Raw genomic sequence first — 25896 nt, 5'->3', positions numbered from 1 at the left:
TTAGATCATTCTCCTATAGTTGGTCAGAGAGCTTGCTGGATATAGCCTGGTTTAAACCAGATTGAACCATTGTGAGTGCTGTTGGCTCATCAAGCATCCTTATTCTTATACTGTAGATGAGTAATCAAACACTACAAGATGTACTTTTGTTCATTATCTTGTTTAGTTTAACTCTGGTCATTATTCTGTTTCTGTTTTGATGAGATCAGCTATTGAAATATTAGATGTTTAACCGCTGAGACATATTTGGACAGGAGTGGTTAATGACTGACAGTGAAACATGCAGCCTTCATGGTGTTGTTTGCTTAAACACTGTTTGGTTAGTCAAAGTCCTGTTGTCTCTGCAGTGTTTTCTGAGTGGGCACTAGTGCATATTGCACCTGAAATCTTTAGGCCCAGTACCAGTTCAAGGAACGGTCACAGATAGGGTCACATAGGCTTGCATGTACTCAATGAGAGTAGAATCTCATTATACATCTTCATATGTACACGGCTTAAATAACTACATTATTACATTTTGTTTCCTAATATTGTTGGTATTTTAATTGTATCTCACCCCATAGCAGCCATAGCATTCTGAACCCCGGTGATCTTTTGGGACTTTTCTCCCAAACAATGTCATTTTTTAGTCTGATCCAGCCCAGTGTGTGTTAGACAGGGCTGTTAGATAAGGTCAAATTACAGTCCTCTTTTTATTACGTCCTTGGGCTGGTGTACACCAAGGGTCTGTCCCAAATGGAGCCCTAATTCCCTTTATAGCGGACTACTTTTGACCAGAGCCCTATGGATCCTGGTAAAAAAACAAACACACTATATAGGGAATAGAGAGCCATTTGGGACGTATCCCACATCTGCATACTTCTGACCACACCTACCTAGTTTCTTCTTCTTTTAGCTTTTGCCGTATAACCCGAAGACTGTACAACCCGTAGACTGTACACCCCCCTGACGGTGTCACTCATAGACTGTACATGACTGTGCTGCTCTTGTTTAATATTTTATCTCATCTCTTGCACAATGTTTCTGCTGTTATTTTCATCACAACTCTCACCTCAGATTTCCTACCAACTGTCACCAATCTCTTCCTGAACCTCAACTTTTCAGATATGTATATTTTCCATTGTATTTTTTCCAGAAATGTTCTAACAATTGGAACCACAAGATTTGAAATGAAGATGCTGCTAGATACATGTCAAGTTATTTCGGATCTGTAATAAAACACAGTTTGTTATCGTGTAAAATGATGGGAACTGCATGAGTTTTCTCTGGCCAGCTGAGTAATGCCATCCACAGCATTATACTGTATGTCTCTGGAAATAACATACTTCTAGTAAGTGTGTGTGTGTGTGTGTGTGTGTGTGTGTGTGTGAGACACAGTATGACTCATTGCAAAATGCACTGAGGCTGAGCATCATGGTGTGTGTTAACTGCCCTCTGACTAACTGGCATATTTCTATATGCTATAGTTTAAACTATGTGATATTATGTCTGACTAATTGGGAAACAGTGTATATTTTAGCCCTCTGACTAACTTCCATATTTGCATATGAACATGGTTTAGTTATGTCTGACAGTAGCTATGATTACCGTAAATGTGTTATGTGATGTTAAATGATGTGATGTTCTGTTAGCTCAGTCTCAGTATGACTCAGGGAGAAATTAAATGATGCCTGTTATCCGTGCCCTGACTGCGACATATTTCCATGACCCCGGATCAGTGCAGCCAAGTGTCAAGCTGTTGGTTACATCCCAAATGGCACCCTATTCCCTATGTAGTGTACCCTATTCCCTATGTAGTGTACCCTATTCCCTTTAAAATCGCTATACGGTCAATCTCACATCTGCATTGGCAGTGCAGCATTCACGGTGATATGGGCTCTGCAGAAATAAGGGCATTCATACTTATTGCGCTTCGCAGAGCAGCGCAGATCTGTTGTGAAGGAAGTTGTCAAGGAAGTGAGTTTGTGTTTATACAGCGATTCAGTATGGAACTCAATGTGGCCTCTGCATGCCTCCAGAGACTCCGCGATTGTGCAACACCATCCATATGGCGCCTCTGACCACATTTTCGTATCAAGCATAAATTGTCTGTTATTGTGCCCTACTTTTGAACAGAGCCGTTAGGGTGCACTACACATAATAAATAGGGTACACTACATAGGGAAAAGGGTGCCATTTGGAATGTAGACTCTCCCTCTGCTCCCCGCTCTCCCATTTGACCCACTTTACTCACTGAAATACAATTTATGATTGATCCAAAAATGTGGTCAGAGGCAGCATATGGCGGTCGGTGACGCATGTGGAGGACTCCTAATAGCTGTGCATTGACATGATTGGTTGACGGTAGGTGATGGTGTGAGGTCTTGTTTAAACACAAACTCACTTCCTTGACAACTTCTCAACTGCGCTCAGTGCGCTGCTAAGCGAAGCGCAAGACGTTTGAATGGGCTGACTTCTGCAGAGGCCGCATCACCGTAATTGCCAATCAAAAATGAGTTAGCGAGCATGCGCCGTTGAATGCACCAGAAAATAACCACCAGAATTCTGGTGAGGTCTTAGAACTACCAGCAGTCAGGCATGTTGTACTACCCTGTTGCACCCCTCTCTGGTGGCTACATTCAGGCTAAGCAGGTCTGAGCCTGGCCTGGGATGGATGGATGGATGGATGGATGGGTGGATAATTAGTTTGAGGGAATTAGTTTTAAGTACAGTGTTGGGGAGCAGGGGACTGTGTGGCTGGACACGGGGGTTGTTGCCAAAATGTTGCACAGATGGTTTTCTGTTACTATCTGCTTTCTCCTGTGTGTGAATGGGGAAGGGGCTACAAGATGGCTCTTGTAGGAAGGATAGGTTGCTTGGTTGGCCTGTAGGGACCGAACAGTAGCTAAGTAATGCACTTGCACAGTGTCTCCAGAAGAGGGCGTCTTCTCCCCTTCAGAACACAGTGAGTCATACTGTAGAACTATTGAACACAACTAAACCCTATTGTTTCTAGGGACAACCTAGATATGACACTTCATATTCACTATGTAAAGGAGCACACAAAAATAAAATAAAACCCCACTATGCCATAGTACAGTATTACCACACACAGATCAATGGAATCATCTCAGATTGCATAACCATAAAGTTTTTACACATTGTGAAATCTACTTACGATTTTGGCACATTTTATTTATAGGGGAATGATTGTTCTGTGGACAAGGGGCCTGAGGTTCCAGGAGGAAGAGATGTAATAGAAATCATATGGGTGTTTCCATAGTAGGTGTGACTCATACCACCAGGGACTACTAACTGCTTCTCTGTTCTGAAACTTCTCTCACACCAATCTGACACGAAGGCTCCTTTGATGGTGTCACATGATTTGTATTGTTGTTACAAACTAACTTACACACACAGAGAGGAGGGTTTGCCAAATATAAAACAGAGTCCAGTCATCATTGCTTACATGACTAAGTAAAGTAAGTTCTGCCTTGTCTGAACCAGAAAGGCCCCAACATGCCCCTACGGGCCGGTCTCCTGTCCTCTTAGGGCCTATGTCCTGTTTCTGTAGCGTGAGGAAGCTTCATGTACAAGTACATCCCCTGGACAGGATGCTAGTATGATTAAGACCTATTAAGGTTTTATTGGAGTGAAAACCAGCTGAATATACATGTTTCTGTTCCTATGGTGATAGGGATTGTGTTCTGTTATTGTTTGGACAGGGATGAAGTGTGACATGCTACTTTCTGTCTGTCATCCCACTGGGCACAAACGTCAGTTCAACGTCTAGTTTGGATCTATATTTGGTTGAGTTGTCAACTAATGTGAATTCGACTTGAAATCAATCAAAATTCCAGACATGTCATTGGATTTAGGTAAAAAATTGGGTGAAAAAAATACATGCCCTTACGCTGATTTTTTTCCCCTCTCAAATCCAATCAGATTTCCACATTGATTCAATGTCATCACAGATTTTTGGAGTTTAAATAACGTGGAAACAATTGATTCAACCAGTTTGTGCCTCGTGGGATGTTTTTGCCAACATTTGTCCAGCAGAGTTGTCTGTTTGTTCTCCTCATCCAAACCAAACAACACGGCTTTGTGGTCAACTTCCTCAGTGAGGCGCTGATAACGAGAGGATTTATGTGCCCAGTGTCCACAAACACACTGCTGTCTTCCTCTCTCACAAACACACTGCTCACTGTACTCCCTCTCTCACAAACACACTGCTCTCTTCCTCTCTCACAAACACACTGCTGTCTTCCTCTCTCACAAACACACTGCTGTCTTCCTCTCTCACAAACACACTGCTGTCTTCCTCTCTCACAAACACACTGCTGTCTTCCTCTCTCACAAACACACTGCTGTCTTCCTCTCTCACAAACACACTGCTGTCTTCCTCTCTCACAAACACACTGCTGTCTTCCTCTCTCACAAACACACTGCTGTCTTCCTCTCTCACAAACACACTGCTGTCTTCCTCTCTCACAAACACACTGCTGTCTTCCTCTCTCACAAACACACTGCTCACTGTACTCCCTCTCTCACAAACACACTGTCTTCCTCTCTCAGAAACACACTGTCTTCCTCTCTCACAAACACACTGCTGTCTTCCTCTCTCACAAACACACTGCTGTCTTCCTCTCTCACAAACACACTGCTGTCTTCCTCTCTCACAAACACACTGCTGTCTTCCTCTCTCACAAACACACTGCTGTCTTCCTCTCTCACAAACACACTGCTGTCTTCCTCTCTCACACACACACTGCTGTCTTCCTCTCTCACAAACACACTGCTGTCTTCCTCTCTCACACACACACTGCTGTCTTCCTCTCTCACAAACACACTGCTGTCTTCCTCTCTCACAAACACACTGCTGTCTTCCTCTCTCACAAACACACTGCTGTCTTCCTCTCTCACACACACACTGCTCACTGTACTCCCTCTCTCACAAACACACTGCTCTCTTCCTCTCTCACACACACACTGCTGTCTTCCTCTCTCACAAACACACTGCTGTCTTCCTCTCTCACAAACACACTGCTGTCTTCCTCTCTCACAAACACACTGCTGTCTTCCTCTCTCACACACACACTGCTCACTGTACTCCCTCTCTCACAAACACACTGCTGTCTTCCTCTCTCACAAACACACTGCTGTCTTCCTCTCTCACACACACACTGCTCACTGTACTCCCTCTCTCACAAACACACTGCTCTCTTCCTCGCTCACAAACACACTGCTGTCTTCCTCTCTCACAAACACACTGCTGTCTTCCTCTCTCACAAACACACTGCTGTCTTCCTCTCTCACAAACACACTGCTGTCTTCCTCTCTCACAAACACACTGCTCACTGTACTCCCTCTCTCTCAAACACACTTTTCTCTTCCTCTCTCACAAACACACTGCTCTCTTCCTCTCTCACACACACACTGCTCACTGTACTCCCTCTCACACACACACACTGCTCTCTTCCTCTCTCACACATGCTGCTGTCTCTCTTCCTCTCTCACACACACACTGCTGTCTTTCTCTCTCTGTGTCTGTTTTTATACAAAATGAATCACACTTGCCAATGGCTTGAGAGACTGTGAGAAGTGGATAAGACTAAATAACAGTCTGGAGAGACGGGAATGAGGCAAAGGAAGGTGAAACAACCATCCCTAATCGTAGAGAAACACCGAGCCACTGCCAATGTCCCCCTGGGCTGGAGCAAAGGAACAAAACAAAAGCAAAGACAAAACTGCTTCCTGTCACGGAAGGGAGATGGTGAACAGGACATGATGAGAAAGCATGGGAGGACGTGTGTGTGTGTGTGTGTGCATGCAGGGAAGTGTCGCAACACTGACCTCTGGGACCAGGCTTGATATAATTCCAATTTTATTTAACAATATAAACTCTATCCCTCTCCCCTCAGTGCATATGATACATTGCATATACATACAGTACTGTACAGATTACTGTAGTCGGTCACATCCAGACAGAAATAACTGTTATACTGTACTATTGACATGTATTGGATCACATCCGGAATGTCTGAAGTCATAGTGTTTGTAGTAGTATATATTGTACATGAGACAAACCGTCTGAGACTCAGTCTTCATAAACTGACGTAATGTGTTATACTGTTGATAGTGGAGTGACCAGACCTAAGAGCTATTCTCAGTTGAAGCTCATCAATAGACATACTACAACAGCATATCATTTATGACTCTGATCCTAGCTAAACAAACCTTTTAAACTCACTCTGTTCATCCATCAATGACATGACTATTTCATGATCATCACGTCACTGCTATGCTCATTAAATAGAAGAGACAAAGATGAGGTGGGCCTGAGTGTGGAGCTGCACAGTGGGGACCCCTGCCCTGTCTCTCAGTGTCGCTGCTGGGTGTCACAGCCCATGAACTCCAGGCGCAGGGCTATGTCGTTGAGCCAGCCTCTGGGGTGGATCCGTATGAAGCGGGCAAACAGAGGAGGATCAAAGAGGTTCAGCATCTCCTCATCTGGCTCAATGTTCCCCAAGAACATCTGGGAGGAAGGAGGAGGCAGAGTCAAACAGAGCTGGCTCACAAAACCCAGTTCGGAAACTCAAAGTTAAACATGTTACAGCGTTGTCACTGTTTGTGCTCTTTACAAAATCAGGTCTCGTAAATCTGCTTGGTTGCAGATCACATTTTCCCTGCATGCTAAGGAAGGTGTGTGTGTACTGAAATGTAGCCTGTGATAAATCTGATGATAATGAGTGATGTGTGTGTGATACCTTCTCTCTTTGCGTTCCCTCGTTAACCACGTTGGACCAGGAGTTGCCGTTGTCGCTAATGGTTACAGAGAACTCTGTCACCATCATCTGAGTCAGAATAGACCACGCCCCCTGAGTGATGACCCCTGTGATGCGTTTTATAACCAGGAAGTCCACCTGCAGCCACTCATGGGGGTTATTGGCCTGGAGGAGGAGGGAGGAAGTGGGGGTGGGTTATAGGAGGTGCAATACATTAATAGAAACCCTGTGCACAGCGTTTTTTAAATATACTTTTTATTTAACCTTTATTTAAGTAGTTAAGTCAGTTAAGAAGAAATTCTTATTTACAATGATTCTTATTCCCCCGACCAAACCCTAGCGCCGGACGACGCTGGGCCAATTGTGCGCTGCCCTATGGGTCTCCCAATCACGTCTGGTTGTGATACAGCCCAGGATACAACCAGGGTCTGTAGCGACGCCTCTAGCACTGAGATGCAGTGCCTTACACTGCTGCGCCTCTCGGGAGCCGTGCAGCTAGGTCCAGATGATAGTTAACACTGTGCACAGCAGAGCAGCTAGGTCCAGATGATAGTTAACACTGTGCACAGCAGAGCAGCTAGGTCCAGATGATAGTTAACACTGTGCACAGCAGAGCAGCTAGGTCCAGATGCTGGTTAACACTGTGCACAGCAGAGCAGCTAGGTCCAGATGATAGTTAACACCGTGCACAGCAGAGCAGCTAGGTCCAGATGCTGGTTAACACTGTGCACAGCAGAGCAGCTAGGTCCAGATGATAGTTAACACTGTGAACAGCAGAGCAGCTAGGTCCAGATGCTGGTTAACACTGTGCACAGCAGAGCAGCTAGGTCCAGATGATAGTTAACACCGTGCACAGCAGTGCAGCTAGCAGTCAACCCAAAAAGGTCTGTGATGTTGATGGTATTCTAAATAAAATTATAAAATATACAGATCACAAATTCCAATTGGCTCGGTTCCTCTCCTTGTTCGGGCGGTGTTCGGCGGTCGACGTCACCGGTCTTCTAGCCATCGTCGTTCCATTTGTTTTGTCTTGTTTTCACACTCACCTGGTTTCAATTCCCTAATTCCATGTTGTATATGTTCCTTCTGTTTCCCTCATGTCCTTGTCGGGAATTGTTGATTGTTTTGTGCCCATGTGTGTTTTGTTATTTTTGTAAACTGGTAGTTATGTGCATTAAACAGCTCTGGCCATTTACCAAGTTCTGCTCTCCTGAGTTTGACTTCCCTGCCACCAGTTACACACCCCTTGACAGCTATACTTAAACTCTTTAACATCATCCTCAGCTCAGGCATCTTCCCCAATATTTGGAACCAAGGACCCAATCCATAAAAGTGGAGACAAATTTGACCCTAATAATTACAGTGGAATCTGCGTCAAAACCAATCTCTGAAAAATCCTCTGCATTATCATTAACGGCAGACTCTAATTTCCTCAGTGAAAACAATGTACTGAGCAAATGTTAAAATGGCTGCAGACTGCAGCACCCGGCCTCACTGTACTGGACTCAGAAGTCAAATGTCTACTGTTTGCAGATTATCTGGTGCTTCTGTCACCAACCAAGGAGGGTCTACAGCAGCAGCACCTAGATCTTCTGTACAGATTCTGCCAGACCTGGGCCCTGACAGTAAATCTCAGTAACACAAAAATAATGGTGTTCCAAAAAAGGTCCAGTTCCCAGGACCACAAATACAAATTCAATCTACACACTGGTGACCTAGAGCAGACAAATATTTACACCTACCTCGGCCTAAACATCAACACCACAGGTAACTTCCACACGGCTGTGAACAATCTAAGAGACAAGGCAAGAAGGGCCTTCTACGCCATCAAAAGGAACATCAACATCAACATCCCAATTAGGATCTGGCTAAAAATACTTGAATCAGTTATAGAACCCATTGCCCTCTATGGTTGTGAGGTCTGGGGTCCACTCACCAACCAATAATTTAAAAAATATGATAAACACCCAATTGATACTCTGCATGCAGAATTCAGCAAAAATATACTTTGTGTAGAACGCAAACACCCAGACAATGCAGATCAGAATTAAGATTATACTACCTAGTTATGAACATCCAGAAAAGAGCTGTTAAATCCTTCAACCATCTAAAAGCAAGCGATGCCCACACATTCCACCACAAAGCCCTCACCTACAGAGAGAAGAGTCCCTTCACAAACACAGACCCCACAGAGCCTCAGGACAGCAACACAATTAGACACAACCAAATTATGAGAAAGCAGAAAGTTAACTATTTAACACAATGGAAAGAATCAACCCAAAAACGGAACAAATTAGAATGCTATCTGTCTCTAAACAGAGAGTACACCGTGGCAGAATACCTGAGTCTGTTATTAAATGTGTATGTTTATTGTTTTTCATTAAAACCTATAGATAATACTGTGACCATATGAACACATTTATTTTAGGCCATATAAAGAACAGCTATGCATGATGTCATGAAAAGGATCAAACAGAAACCTTGTTTCACATTGTTTAATAAAAGACTCATTCCGAAACAGGCTGTAGAGCTGGCTTCACAGTTTCCCTGACAAATCGGCCTACAAGGAAACTCAATGTATCTCGACAACATTGAGTGTGTGAAGGGGTCTGTGTGCGGTGTAGTACCTTCCACAAAAAGTTTTTCTACAAAAACAGAGAAACAGAGAAACTGAGAAACTGTGAACACTGCCCACAACATGTGGTTGAAACTGAGCTGCACTTCCTAACCTCCTGCCAAATGTCTGGCCACATTAGAGACACATATTTCCCACAGATCACACAGACCCACAAAGAATTAGAAAACAAATAAAAAATAGATAAACTCAAATCAAATCAATCACATTTTATTTGTCTCATACACATGGTTAGCAGATGTTAATGCGAGTGTAGTGAAATGATTGTGCTTCTAGTTCCGACAATGCAGTAATAACCAACGAGTAATCTAGCTAACAATTCCAAAACTACTACCTTATACACACAAGTGTAAAGGGATAAAGATATATGAATGAGTGATGGTACAGAGCGGCATAGGCAAGATGCAGTAGATGGTATCGAGTACAGTATATACATATGAGATGAGTATGTAAACAAAGTGGCATAGTTTAAAGTGGCTAGTGATACATGTATTACATAAAGATGCAGTAGATGATATAGAGTACAGTATATACGTATACATATGAGATAAATAATGTAGGGTATGTAAACATTATATTAAGTAGCATTGTTTAAAGTGGCTAGTGATATATTTTACATCAATTCCCATCAATTCCCATTATTAAAGTGGCTGGAGTTGAGTCAGTGTGTTGGCAGCAGCCACTCAAAGTTAGTGGTGGCTGTTTAACAGTCTGATGGCCTTGAGATAGAAGCTGTTTTTCAGTCTCTCGGTCCCAGCTTTGATGCACCTGTACTGAGCTCGCCTTCTGGATGATAGCGGGGTGAACAGGCAGTGGCTCAGGTGGTTGTTGTCCTTGATGATCTTTATGGCCTTCCTGTGACATCGGGTGGTGTAGGTGTCCTGGAGGGCAGGTAGTTTGCCCCCGGTGATGCGTTGTGCAGACCTCACTACCCTCTGGAGAGCCTTACGGTTGTGGGCGGAGCAGTTGCCGTACCAGGCGGTGATACAGCCCAACAGGATGCTCTCGATTGTGCATCTGTAGAAGTTTGTGTTTGCTTTTGGTGACAAGCCGAATTTCTTCAGCCTCCTGAGGTTGAAGAGGCGCTGCTGCGCCTTCTTCACGATGCTGTCTGTGTGGGTGGACCAATTCAGTTTGTCTGTGATGTGTACGCCGAGGAACATAAAACTTACTACCCTCTCCACTACTGTTCCATCGATGTGGATAGGGGGGTGTTCCCTCTGCTGTTTCCTGAAGTCCACAATCATCTCCTTAGTTTTGTTGACGTTGAGTGTGAGGTTATTTTCCTGACACCACACTCCGAGGGCCCTCACCTCCTCCCTGTAGGCCGTCTCGTCGTTGTTGGTATTCAAGCCTACCACTGTTGTGTCGTCCGCAAACTTGATGATTGAGTTGGAGGCGTGCGTGGCCATGCAGTCATGGGTGAACAGGGAGTACAGGAGAGGGCTCAGAACACACCCTTGTGGGGCCCCAGTGTTGAGGATCAGCGGGGTGGAGATGTTGTTACCTACCGTCACCACCTGGGGGCGGCCCGTCAGGAAGTCCAGTACCCAGTTGCACAGGGCGGGGTCGAGACCCAGGAACGAGTTTGGAGGGTACTATGGTGTTAAATGCTGAGCTGTAGTCGATGAACAGCATTCTCACATAGGTATTCCTCTTCTCCAGATGGGTTAGGGCAGTGTGCAGTGTGGTTGAGATTGCATCGTCTGTGGACCTATTTGGGCGGTAAGCAAATTGGAGTGGGTCTAGGGTGTCAGGTAGGGTGGAGGTGCTATGGTCCTTGACTAGTCTCTCAAAGCACTTCATGATGACGGAGGTGAGTGCTACGGGGCGGTAGTCGTTTAGCTCAGTTACCTTAGCTTTCTTGGGAACAGGAACAATGGTGGCCCTCTTGAAGCATGTGGGAACAGCAGACTGGGATAGGGATCGATTGAATATGTCCGTAAACACACCAGCCAGCTGGTCTGCGCATGCTCTGAGGGCGCGGCTGGGGATGCCGTCTGGGCCTGCAGCCTTGCGAGGGTTAACACGTTTAAATGTTTTACTTACCTCGGCTGCAGTAAAGGAGAGTCCGCATGTTTTGGTTGCGGGTCGTGTCAGTGGCACTGTATTGTCCTCAAAGCGGGCAAAAAAGTTATTTAGTCTGCCTGGGAGCAAGGCATCCTGGTCCGTGACTGGGCTGGTTTTCTTTTTGTAATCCGTGATTGACTGTAGACCCTGCCACATACCTCTTGTGTCTGAGCCGTTGAATTGCGATTCTACTTTGTCTCTATACTGACGCTTAGCTTGTTTGATTGCCTTGCGGAGGGAATAGCTACACTGTTTGTATTCGGTCATGTTTCCGGTCACCATGCCCTGATTAAAAGCAATGGTTCGCGCTTTCAGTTTCACGCGAATGCTGCCATCAATCCACGGTTTCTGGTTTGGGAATGTTTTAATCGTTGCTATGGGAACGACATCTTCAACGCACGTTCTAATGAGCTCACCGAATCAGCGTATTCGTCAATGTTGTTGTCTGACGCAATATGAAACATATCCCAGTCCACGTGATGGAAACAGTCTTGGAGCGTGGAATCAGATTGGTCGGACCAGCGTTGAACAGACCTCAGCGTGGGAGCTTCTTGTTTTAGCTCCCATTAAACTTCCATTTCTAATGGGTAAAATACCACAGTGTGCCATTACAGCAGCAATATTTGTGACCTAATGCCATGTGAAAAGGGCAACCAGTGAAGAACAAACAACATTTTAAATACCACCAATATTTATCTGTTTATTTATCTTCCCATAGTATTCGTATCACAAATATTTGCAAAGTGTAAAAAATTCGATAGGATTAAGGACTTTCCACTAGTATTTTGAAGAAGGCAACATAGCTAATATAACTGATCGTATCTGGTATATAACTGATCATATCTGGTATATAACTGATCATATCTGGTATATAACTGACCATATCTGGTATATAGCTGATCATATATGGTATATAACTGATCATATCTGCTATATAACTGATCGTATCTGCTATATAACTGACCATATATGGTATATAACTGATCATATCTGGTATATAACTGATCGTATCTGCTATATAACTGATCGTATCTGGTATATAACTGATCATATCTGCTATATAACTGATCATATATGGTATATAACTGATCATATCTGCTATATAACTGATCATATATGGTATATAACTGATCGTATCTGCTATATAACTGATCATATCTGGTATATAACTGATCATATCTGGTATATAACTGATCGTATCTGCTATATAACTGATCATATCTGGTATATAACTGATCATATCTGGTATATAACTGATCGTATCTGCTATATAGCTGATCATATCTGGTATATAACTGACCATATATGGTATATAACTGATTATATCTGGTATATAACTGATCGTATCTGCTATATAACTGATCGTATCTGGTATATAACTGATCATATCTGCTATATAACTGATCATATATGGTATATAACTGATCATATCTGCTATATAACTGATCATATATGGTATATAACTGATCGTATCTGCTATATAACTGATCATATCTGGTATATAACTGATCATATCTGGTATATAACTGATCATATCTGGTATATAACTGATCGTATCTGCTATATAACTGATCATATCTGGTATATAACTGATCATATCTGGTATATAACTGACCATATCTGGTATATAACTGACCATATCTGGTATATAACTGACCATATCTGGTATATAACTGACCATATATGGTATATAATTGACCATATCTGGTATATAACTGACCATATATGGTATATAACTGACCATATCTGGTATATAACTGATCATATCTGGTATATAACTGATCATATCTGGTATATAACTGATCATATATGGTATATAATTGACCATATCTGCTATATAACTGATAATATATGGTATGTAACTGACCATATCTGGTATATAACTGACCATATCTGGTATATAACTGACCATATCTGGTATATAACTGACCATATCTGGTATATAACTGACCATATCTGGTATATAACTGACCATATCTGGTATATAACTGATAATATATGGTATATAACTGATAATATCTGCTATATAACTGATAATATCTGCTATATAACTGACCATATCTGGTATATAACTGACCATATCTGCTATATAATTGACCATATCTGCTATATAACTGACCATATCTGCTATATAGCTGATCATATCTGGTATATAACTGACCATATATGGTATATAACTGATCATATCTGCTATATAACTGACCATATCTGCTATATAACTGATAATATCTGGTATATAACTGACCATATCTGCTATATAATTGACCATATCTGGTATATAACTGACCATATCTGGTATATAACTGACCATATCTGGTATATAACTGATCATATCTGGTATATAACTGACCATATCTGCTATATAACTGACCATATCTGGTATATAACTGACCATATCTGGTATATAACTGACCATATCTGGTATATAACTGATCATATCTGGTATATAACTGATCATATCTGGTATATAACTGACCATATCTGGTATATAACTGATCATATCTGGTATATAACTGATCATATCTGGTATATAACTGACCATATCTGGTATATAACTGATCATATCTGGTATATAACTGACCATATCTGGTATATAACTGATCATATCTGGTATATAACTGACCATATCTGGTATATAACTGACCATATCTGGTATATAACTGACCATATCTGGTATATAACTGACCATATCTGCTATATAACTGACCATATCTGGTATATAACTGACCATATCTGGTATATAACTGACCATATCTGGTATATAACTGATCATATCTGGTATATAACTGACCATATCTGGTATATAACTGACCATATCTGGTATATAACTGACCATATCTGGTATATAACTGACCATATCTGCTATATAACTGACCATATCTGGTATATAACTGACCATATCTGGTATATAACTGACCATATCTGCTATATAACTGACCATATCTGGTATATAACTGACCATATCTGGTATATAACTGACCATATCTGGTATATAACTGATCATATCTGGTATATAACTGATCATATCTGGTATATAACTGATCATATCTGGTATATAACTGATCATATCTGGTATATAACTGATCATATCTGCTATATAACTGATCATATCTGGTATATAACTGACCATATCTGGTATATAACTGACCATATCTGGTATATAACTGATCATGTCTGGTATATAACTGATCATATCTGGTATATAACTGATCATATCTGGTATATAACTGATCATATCTGGTATATAACTGACCACATCTGGTATATAACTGACCATATCTGGTATATAACTGACCATATCTGGTATATAACTGATCATATCTGGTATATAACTGATCATATCTGGTATATAACTGATCATATCTGGTATATAACTGATCATATCTGGTATATAACTGATCATATCTGCTATATAACTGATAATATCTGGTATATAACTGATCATATCTGCTATATAACTGATAATATCTGGTATATAACTGACCATATCTGGTATATAACTGATCATATCTGGTATATAACTGATCATATCTGCTATATAACTGATCATATCTGCTATATAACTGATAATATCTGCTATATAACTGATAATATCTGCTATATAACTGATAATATCTGCTATATAACTGATAATATCTGCTATATAACTGATAATATCTGCTATATAACTGATAATATCTGCTATATAACTGATAATATCTGCTATATAACTGATAATATCTGCTATATAACTGATCATATCTGCTATATAACTGATAATATCTGCTATATAACTGATAATATCTGCTATATAACTGATCATATATGGTATATAACTGATCATATCTGCTATATAACTGATAATATCTGGTATATAACTGATCATATCTGCTATATAACTGATAATATCTGGTATATAACTGACCATATCTGGTATATAACTGATCATATATGGTATATAACTGATCATATCTGCTATATAACTGATAACATCTGGTATATAACTGACCATATGTGCTATATAACTGATAATATCTGGTATATAACTGATAATATCTGCTATATAACTGACCATATCTGGTATATAACTGATAATATATGCTATATAACTGACCATATCTGCTATATAACTGATCATATCTGCTATATAACTGATAACATCTGGTATATAACTGACCATATCTGCTATATAACTGATAATATCTGCTATATAACTGATAATATCTGCTATATAACTGACCATATCTGGTATATAACTGATAATATCTGCTATATAACTGACCATATCTGCTATATAACTGACCATATCTGCTATATAACTGATAATATCTGGTATATAACTGATAATATCTGCTATATAACTGATCATATCTGCTATATAACTGATCATATCTAGTATATAACTGATAATATCTGCTATATAACTGATAATATCTGCTATATAACTGACCATATCTGGTATATAACTGATCATATCTGCTATATAACTGACCATATCTGCTATATAACTGACCATATCTGGTATATAACTGACCATATCTGGTATATAACTGACCATATCTGGTATATAACTGACCATATCTGGTATATAACTGATCATATCTGGTATATAACTGATCATATCTGCTATATAACTGATCATATCTGCTATATAACTGATCATATCTGGTATATAACTGATCATATCTGCTATATAACTGATAATATCTGCTATATAACTGATAATATCTGGTATATAACTGACCATATCTGCTATATAACTGATCATATATGGTATATAACTGATCATATCTGCTATATAACTGATAATATCTGCTATATAACTGATAATATCTGGTATATAACTGACCATATCTGGTATATAACTGACCATATCTGGTATATAACTGACCATATCTGGTATATAACTGATCATATCTGGTATATAACTGATCATATCTAGTATATAACTGATAATATCTGCTATATAACTGATAATATCTGCTATATAACTGACCATATCTGGTATATAACTGATCATATCTGCTATATAACTGACCATATCTGCTATATAACTGACCATATCTGGTATATAACTGACCATATCTGGTATATAACTGACCATATCTGGTATATAACTGACCATATCTGGTATATAACTGATCATATCTGGTATATAACTGATCATATCTGCTATATAACTGATCATATCTGCTATATAACTGATAATATCTGCTATATAACTGATAATATCTGGTATATAACTGACCATATCTGCTATATAACTGATCATATATGGTATATAACTGATCATATCTGCTATATAACTGATAATATCTGCTATATAACTGATAATATCTGGTATATAACTGACCATATCTGGTATATAACTGACCATATCTGGTATATAACTGAACATATCTGGTATATAACTGATCATATCTGGTATATAACTGATCATATCTGCTATATAACTGATCATATCTGCTATATAACTGATAATATCTGGTATATAACTGACCATATCTGCTATATAACTGATCATATCTGGTATATAACTGATCATATCTGCTATATAACTGATAATATCTGCTATATAACTGATAATATCTGGTATATAACTGATAATATCTGCTATATAACTGATAATATCTGGTATATGACTGACCATATCTGCTATATAACTGATCATATCTGGTATATAACTGATCATATCTGGTATATAACTGATCATATCTGGTATATAACTGATCGTATCTGGTATATAACTGATAATATCTGGTATATAACTGATAACATCTGGTATATAACTGACCATATCTGCTATATAACTGATAATATCTGCTATATAACTGATCATATCTGGTATATAACTGATCATATCTGGTATATAACTGATCATATCTGCTATATAACTGACCATATCTGCTATATAACTGACCATATCTGCTATATAACTGATAATATCTGGTATATAACTGATAATATCTGCTATATAACTGATCATATCTGCTATATAACTGATCATATCTAGTATATAACTGATAATATCTGCTATATAACTGATAATATCTGCTATATAACTGACCATATCTGGTATATAACTGATCATATCTGCTATATAACTGACCATATCTGCTATATAACTGACCATATCTGGTATATAACTGACCATATCTGGTATATAACTGACCATATCTGGTATATAACTGACCATATCTGGTATATAACTGATCATATCTGGTATATAACTGATCATATCTGCTATATAACTGATCATATCTGCTATATAACTGATCATATCTGGTATATAACTGATCATATCTGCTATATAACTGATAATATCTGCTATATAACTGATAATATCTGGTATATAACTGACCATATCTGCTATATAACTGATCATATATGGTATATAACTGATCATATCTGCTATATAACTGATAATATCTGCTATATAACTGATAATATCTGGTATATAACTGACCATATCTGGTATATAACTGACCATATCTGGTATATAACTGACCATATCTGGTATATAACTGATCATATCTGGTATATAACTGATCATATCTAGTATATAACTGATAATATCTGCTATATAACTGATAATATCTGCTATATAACTGACCATATCTGGTATATAACTGATCATATCTGCTATATAACTGACCATATCTGGTATATAACTGACCATATCTGGTATATAACTGACCATATCTGGTATATAACTGACCATATCTGGTATATAACTGATCATATCTGGTATATAACTGATCATATCTGCTATATAACTGATCATATCTGCTATATAACTGATAATATCTGCTATATAACTGATAATATCTGGTATATAACTGACCATATCTGCTATATAACTGATCATATATGGTATATAACTGATCATATCTGCTATATAACTGATAATATCTGCTATATAACTGATAATATCTGGTATATAACTGACCATATCTGGTATATAACTGACCATATCTGGTATATAACTGACCATATCTGGTATATAACTGATCATATCTGGTATATAACTGATCATATCTAGTATATAACTGATAATATCTGCTATATAACTGATAATATCTGCTATATAACTGACCATATCTGGTATATAACTGATCATATCTGCTATATAACTGACCATATCTGCTATACAACTGACCATATCTGGTATATAACTGACCATATCTGGTATATAACTGACCATATCTGGTATATAACTGACCATATCTGGTATATAACTGATCATATCTGGTATATAACTGATCATATCTGCTATATAACTGATCATATCTAATATATAACTGATAATATCTGCTATATAACTGATAATATCTGGTATATAACTGACCATATCTGCTATATAACTGATCATATATGGTATATAACTGATCATATCTGCTATATAACTGATAATATCTGCTATATAACTGATAATATCTGGTATATAACTGACCATATCTGGTATATAACTGACCATATCTGGTATATAACTGACCATATCTGGTATATAACTGATCATATCTGGTATATAACTGATCATATCTGCTATATAACTGATCATATCTGCTATATAACTGATAATATCTGGTATATAACTGACCATATCTGCTATATAACTGATCATATCTGCTATATAACTGATCATATCTGCTATATAACTGATAATATCTGCTATATAACTGATAATATCTGGTATATAACTGATAATATCTGCTATATAACTGATAATATCTGGTATATGACTGACCATATCTGCTATATAACTGATCATATCTGGTATATAACTGATCATATCTGGTATATAACTGATCATATCTGGTATATAACTGATCATATCTGGTATATAACTGATCATATCTGCTATATAACTGATAATATCTGCTATATAACTGACCATATCTGGTATATAACTGATCATATCTGGTATATAACTGATCATATCTGGTATATAACTGATCATATCTGGTATATAACTGATCATATCTGGTATATAACTGACCATATCTGGTATATAACTGATCATATCTGGTATATAACTGATAATATCTGGTATATAACTGATAATATCTGGTATATAACTGATCATATCTGCTATATAACTGATCATATCTGCTATATAACTGATAATATCTGCTATATAACTGATAATATCTGCTATATAACTGATAATATCTGCTATATAACTGATAATATCTGCTATATAACTGATAATATCTGCTATATAACTGATCATATCTGCTATATAACTGATAATATCTGCTATATAACTGATAATATCTGCTATATAACTGATCATATCTGCTATATAACTGATAATATCTGCTATATAACTGATAATATCTGCTATATAACTGATCATATATGGTATATAACTGATCATATCTGCTATATAACTGATAATATCTGGTATATAACTGATCATATCTGCTATATAACTGATAATATCTGGTATATAACTGACCATATCTGGTATATAACTGATCATATATGGTATATAACTGATCATATCTGCTATATAACTGATAACATCTGGTATATAACTGACCATATCTGCTATATAACTGATAATATCTGGTATATAACTGATAATATCTGCTATATAACTGACCATATCTGGTATATAACTGATAATATCTGCTATATAACTGACCATATCTGCTATATAACTGATCATATCTGCTATATAACTGATAACATCTGGTATATAACTGACCATATCTGCTATATAACTGATAATATCTGCTATATAACTGATAATATCTGCTATATAACTGACCATATCTGGTATATAACTGATAATATCTGCTATATAACTGACCATATCTGCTATATAACTGACCATATCTGCTATATAACTGATAATATCTGGTATATAACTGATAATATCTGCTATATAACTGATCATATCTGCTATATAACTGATCATATCTAGTATATAACTGATAATATCTGCTATATAACTGATAATATCTGCTATATAACTGACCATATCTGGTATATAACTGATCATATCTGCTATATAACTGACCATATCTGCTATATAACTGACCATATCTGGTATATAACTGACCATATCTGGTATATAACTGACCATATCTGGTATATAACTGACCATATCTGGTATATAACTGATCATATCTGGTATATAACTGATCATATCTGCTATATAACTGATCATATCTGCTATATAACTGATCATATCTGGTATATAACTGATCATATCTGCTATATAACTGATAATATCTGCTATATAACTGATAATATCTGGTATATAACTGACCATATCTGCTATATAACTGATCATATATGGTATATAACTGATCATATCTGCTATATAACTGATAATATCTGCTATATAACTGATAATATCTGGTATATAACTGACCATATCTGGTATATAACTGACCATATCTGCTATATAACTGATCATATATGGTATATAACTGATCATATCTGCTATATAACTGATAATATCTGCTATATACCTGATAATATCTGCTATATAACTGATAATATCTGGTATATAACTGACCATATCTGCTATATAACTGATCATATCTGGTATATAACTGATCATATCTGGTATATAACTGATCATATCTGGTATATAACTGATCGTATCTGGTATATAACTGATAATATCTGGTATATAACTGATAATATCTGCTATATAACTGACCATATCTGGTATATAACTGATCATATCTGGTATATAACTGATCATATCTGGTATATAACTGATCATATCTGGTATATAACTGATCATATCTGGTATATAACTGACCATATCTGGTATATAACTGATCATATCTGGTATATAACTGATAATATCTGGTATATAACTGATAATATCTGGTATATAACTGACCATATCTGCTATATAACTGATCATATCTGGTATATAACTGATCATATCTGGTATATAACTGATCATATCTGGTATATAACTGATCATATCTGGTATATAACTGACCATATCTGGTATATAACTGATCATATCTGGTATATAACTGATCATATATGGTATATAACTGATAATATATGGTATATAACTGACCATATCTGGTATATAACTGACCATATCTGGTATATAACTGATAATATATGGTATATAACTGATAATATCTGGTATATAACTGATAATATCTGCAATATAACTGATCATATATGGTATATAACTGATCATATCTGGTATATAACTGACCATATCTGGTATATAACTGACCATATCTGCTATATAACTGATAATATCTGGTATATAACTGACCATATCTGGTATATAACTGATCATATATGGTATATAACTGATCATATCTGCTATATAACTGATAATATCTGGTATATAACTGACCATATCTGCTATATAACTGATAATATCTGCTATATAACTGACCATATCTGGTATATAACTGATAATATCTGCTATATAACTGATAATATCTGGTATATAACTGACCATATCTGCTATATAACTGATAATATCTGCTATATAACTGACCATATCTGCTATATAACTGATAATATATGCTATATAACTGATAATATCTGCTATATAACTGATAATATCTGCTATATAACTGATAATATCTGCTATATAACTGATAATATCTGCTATATAACTGATCATATCTGCTATATAACTGATAATATCTGCTATATAACTGATAATATCTGCTATATAACTGATCATATCTGCTATATAACTGATAATATCTGCTATATAACTGATAATATCTGCTATATAACTGATAATATCTGCTATATAACTGATCATATCTGCTATATAACTGATCATATCTGCTATATAACTGATCATATCTGCTATATAACTGATAATATAATACTTGAAATATTTTTTAAACCTTTTTGAGTGCAATATTTACTGTTAAATTCTTCTCACTTTGTTTATTGTTTATTTCACTTGCTTTGGCAATGTAAACACGTTTCCCAATAAAGCCACTTTGAATTTAATTGAATTGAGAGAGAGAGAGAGAGAGCGATAAGAGAGAGAGAGAGAGAGAGAGAGAGAGAGAGAGAGAGAGAGAGACTTGACACATCATGAAAAAATAGAAGTGCCGGTAACAGAGGGAGGTGAAGGTGTGTGTGGTTTGACTTTGTGTGTGTGTTTCTTGTGAGCTTATGTGTTGTTGTATATGTGTGTGTGTACCTTGGGGCGCCATGCATTGGCGCTGCCATCCTGGTGGAGGCGTGCGAGGGCGGGGCCCCAGGAGAGCCTCCAAGTCTGTAGGAAGGAGGAGGCTCTGAAGCTGCTGTCTGGAACCAACCTCCTCTGGAGACCCAGGGGGAAGGAGCAGCCTGAGACAGACAGACAGACAGACATTTTTATTTCCCTTCTTCCTTCTCTCAGGGATTCTATTCACCAGCACCTGAGATCTGTCCGTCCCTGCACCTCCTCCCTTCCCCCGGCCCCTGACCCCGATCACGGACTACCTGATTATGTACCTCTCAACCTCAGCTACAACATCTAATCACAACATACACCACCACTAAATGTGATCTGAGCTGTTACAAACTGTTACAAAGGTGTTCCTAACTGCCACAGGGACTCACTGTTGACGTCACAGCCCAGCAGCTCCATGCGAAGAGCAGGGTTCCTCTGGATGGTGACAGGCTGCAGTCTGATGTAGCGCCCCAGGATGGGGGGAGACAGATGGTTCTCCTTCACCTTGGAGCCATCCAGATTACCGTTAAATATCTGAATTAAACAAAAGTTATATCATTAACAGTAAGTACAAGAGGTAGCATGGTAGTATTGCATAGAACTACCCTGAGATATTTTAGGCATTGATGACATTTACAGTAACAAAAAGATAAATGCATCTGCTCTCTGACTGCTGGTTTGTATGGTAAACAATTAAGCTCATGCTTTGTGGGTACAGTACTAGCCAGTAGGTACTGGTACAGATGGTTAAGGTACATGTAAGGTACTGACGTAAGTTGGTGTGGTGCTGTTCCCCCTGTAGTTAGTCCAGGTCTCCTGGTCTAGGCTGTAGGAGAGGGTGAAGTACATGATGAAGTAGTCCTTCAGGCCCAGAGAGGCTCTTGCACCCTGGGTCTGGATCCCATGGATCAGTGTGGGTCTTTGGAGGTCCACCTGCATATAAGACATAACAGGAGACCAGGGTTGGGGCCAGTTCCATTTCAATTCAGTCAATTCAGGAAGTGAACTGAAATCCCAATTCCAATTTTTCTCATGAGTATAATTGGGCAGCTAAATCAGAGGGCATTTCAATCTACAAGATCTTTCACAGGAGAACAGGAATTTTATTGTTGAACCTGGATCCATGATTTCTGATCCGCGCCCATCCAGGCGTTGACAGAACCAGATAGCTCCAGCCTTGCCAGCCTGGCCTCCCAGTTACCTGGAAAACACATATATGCATTCAATCACACTGGCTAACTGTATGCAGGCCTAACACAGAGTAAAGTTTTCATAAACAGTAAGTCACTGATTCATCACGGCAATATTTCTCCATTCTAGAGGCTCACTTATGCGTTTACTGTGTACGAGCCTACTTTCTGACGTGAAATAACTTAATAATTAATAATAATAATTTATTGGATTTACACAACGCTTTTCCATAGTAAGGAGGGAAACTCACCTGTTCTACCACCGATGTGAAACACCCTAAGGTAATGCATGGTAAACTTTTTTCTGTCAAAACGCTCACCACACATCAGCTATAATGATTGAGAGGTGTGTAGTAACATTCTTGTGGTTACATTCTTGCATTGCTGAAGCTTGCTTACCTATGTGGTCTGATGCAGTGATCTGGGAATCGTCTATTCTTCCTGACCTCAACCCCAGAGGCTGGATGCATCCTGCCAGGCAATCACAGGAAATTACATTCCATTATTTCTATTGTCCACATTTCACAAAAGAATAGCCAACAATGTCATTCTAAGACATTTCAAAGAACACATTTCACACTTCTGTCTCTTCAGTCTACTGAGTAAGGCTCTTGTGAGGTAACTATGTGTGGTACCTACATATGTTGGGAGATGTGGTATCTACATAAGTTGTGAGTTGTGGTACCTACATAAGTTGGGAGATGTGGTACCTACATAAGTTGGGAGTTGTGGTATCTACATAAGTTGTGAGTTGTGGTACCTACATAAGTTGGGAGATGTGGTACCTACATAAGTTGGGAGATGTGGTACCTACATAAGTTGGGAGTTGTGGTACCTACATAAGTTGGGAGTTGTGGTACCTACATAAGTTGGGAGTTGTGGTATCTACATAAGTTGTGAGTTGTGGTATCTACATAAGTTGTGAGTTGTGGTATCTACATAAGTTGTGAGTTGTGGTACCTACATAAGTTGTGAGTTGTGGTCTCTACATAAGTTGGGAGTTGTGGTATCTACATAAGTTGGGAGTTGTGGTATCTACATAAGTTGGGAGTTGTGGTATCTACATAAGTTGGGAGTTGTGGTATCTACATAAGTTGGGAGTTGTGGTCTCTACATAAGTTGGGAGTTGTGGTCTCTACATAAGTTGGGAGTTGTGGTATCTACATAAGTTGGGAGTTGTGGTATCTACATAAGTTGGGAGTTGTGGTATCTACATAAGTTAGGAGTTGTGGTATCTACATAAGTTGGGAGTTGTGGTATCTACATAAATTGTGAGTTGTGGTCTCTACACAAATGGGAGTTGTGGTATCTACATAAGTTGGGAGTTGTGGTATCTACATAAGTTGGGAGTTGTGGTATCTACATAAGTTGGGAGTTGTGGTCTCTACATAAGTTGGGAGTTGTGGTCTCTACATAAGTTGGGAGTTGTGGTATCTACATAAGTTGGGAGTTGTGGTATCTACATAAGTTGGGAGTTGTGGTATCTACATAAGTTAGGAGTTGTGGTATCTACATAAGTTGGGAGTTGTGGTATCTACATAAATTGTGAGTTGTGGTCTCTACACAAATGGGAGTTGTGGTATCTACATAAGTTGGGAGTTGTGGTATCTACATAAGTTGGGAGTTGTGGTATCTACATAATTTTGGAGTTGTGGTCTCTACATAAGTTGGGAGTTGTGGTATCTACATAAGTTGGGAGTTGTAGTATCTACATAAGTTGGGAGTTGTAGTAGCTACATAAGTTGGGAGTTGTGGTACCTACATAAGTTGGGAGTTGTGGTACCTACATAAGTTGGGAGATGTGGTACCTACATAAGTTGGGAGATGTGGTACCTACATAAGTTGGGAGTTGTAGTATATACATAAGTTGGGAGTTGTAGTATCTACATAAGTTGGGAGTTGTGGTACCTACATAAGTTGGGAGTTGTGGTACCTACATAAGTTGGGAGATGTGGTACCTACATAAGTTGGGAGTTGTAGTATATACATAAGTTGGGAGTTGTAGTATATACATAAGTTGGGAGTTGTGGTACCTACATACTGTAAGTTGGGAGTTAGGGTACTTACATAAGTTGG

The 25896-nt window shown here is 38.1% G+C and overlaps 1 protein-coding gene across 4 annotated transcripts in view; it reads right to left on the bottom strand.

Annotated features, from left to right (window-relative positions):
• Nucleotides 1-5833: 5833 nt before the first annotated feature.
• The window catches only part of f8 (coagulation factor VIII, procoagulant component), a 39861-nt gene continuing 19798 nt past the window's right edge, over nt 5834-25896 (bottom strand). For all 4 annotated transcript variants that reach the window (XM_021583414.2, XM_036970395.1, XM_036970394.1 and 1 more), the window contains 7 exons: nt 24220-24291; nt 23746-23831; nt 23402-23563; nt 23020-23164; nt 22616-22764; nt 6747-6929; nt 5834-6514 (listed from right to left, as the gene is read on the bottom strand). In XM_021583414.2, coding sequence (XP_021439089.2) covers nt 6359-6514; nt 6747-6929; nt 22616-22764; nt 23020-23164; nt 23402-23563; nt 23746-23831; nt 24220-24291 — 953 coding nt within the window. In that variant the 3' untranslated portion in view covers nt 5834-6358. The remainder of the gene's footprint in view (nt 6515-6746; nt 6930-22615; nt 22765-23019; nt 23165-23401; nt 23564-23745; nt 23832-24219; nt 24292-25896) is intronic.

This window comes from Oncorhynchus mykiss, chromosome 31 (genome assembly GCF_013265735.2).
Source record: "Oncorhynchus mykiss isolate Arlee chromosome 31, USDA_OmykA_1.1, whole genome shotgun sequence".
Lineage (NCBI taxonomy): Eukaryota > Metazoa > Chordata > Actinopteri > Salmoniformes > Salmonidae > Oncorhynchus > Oncorhynchus mykiss.
The sequence above is the reverse complement of the archived record's forward strand: the minus strand, read 5'-3'. Positions and strand labels throughout refer to the sequence as shown.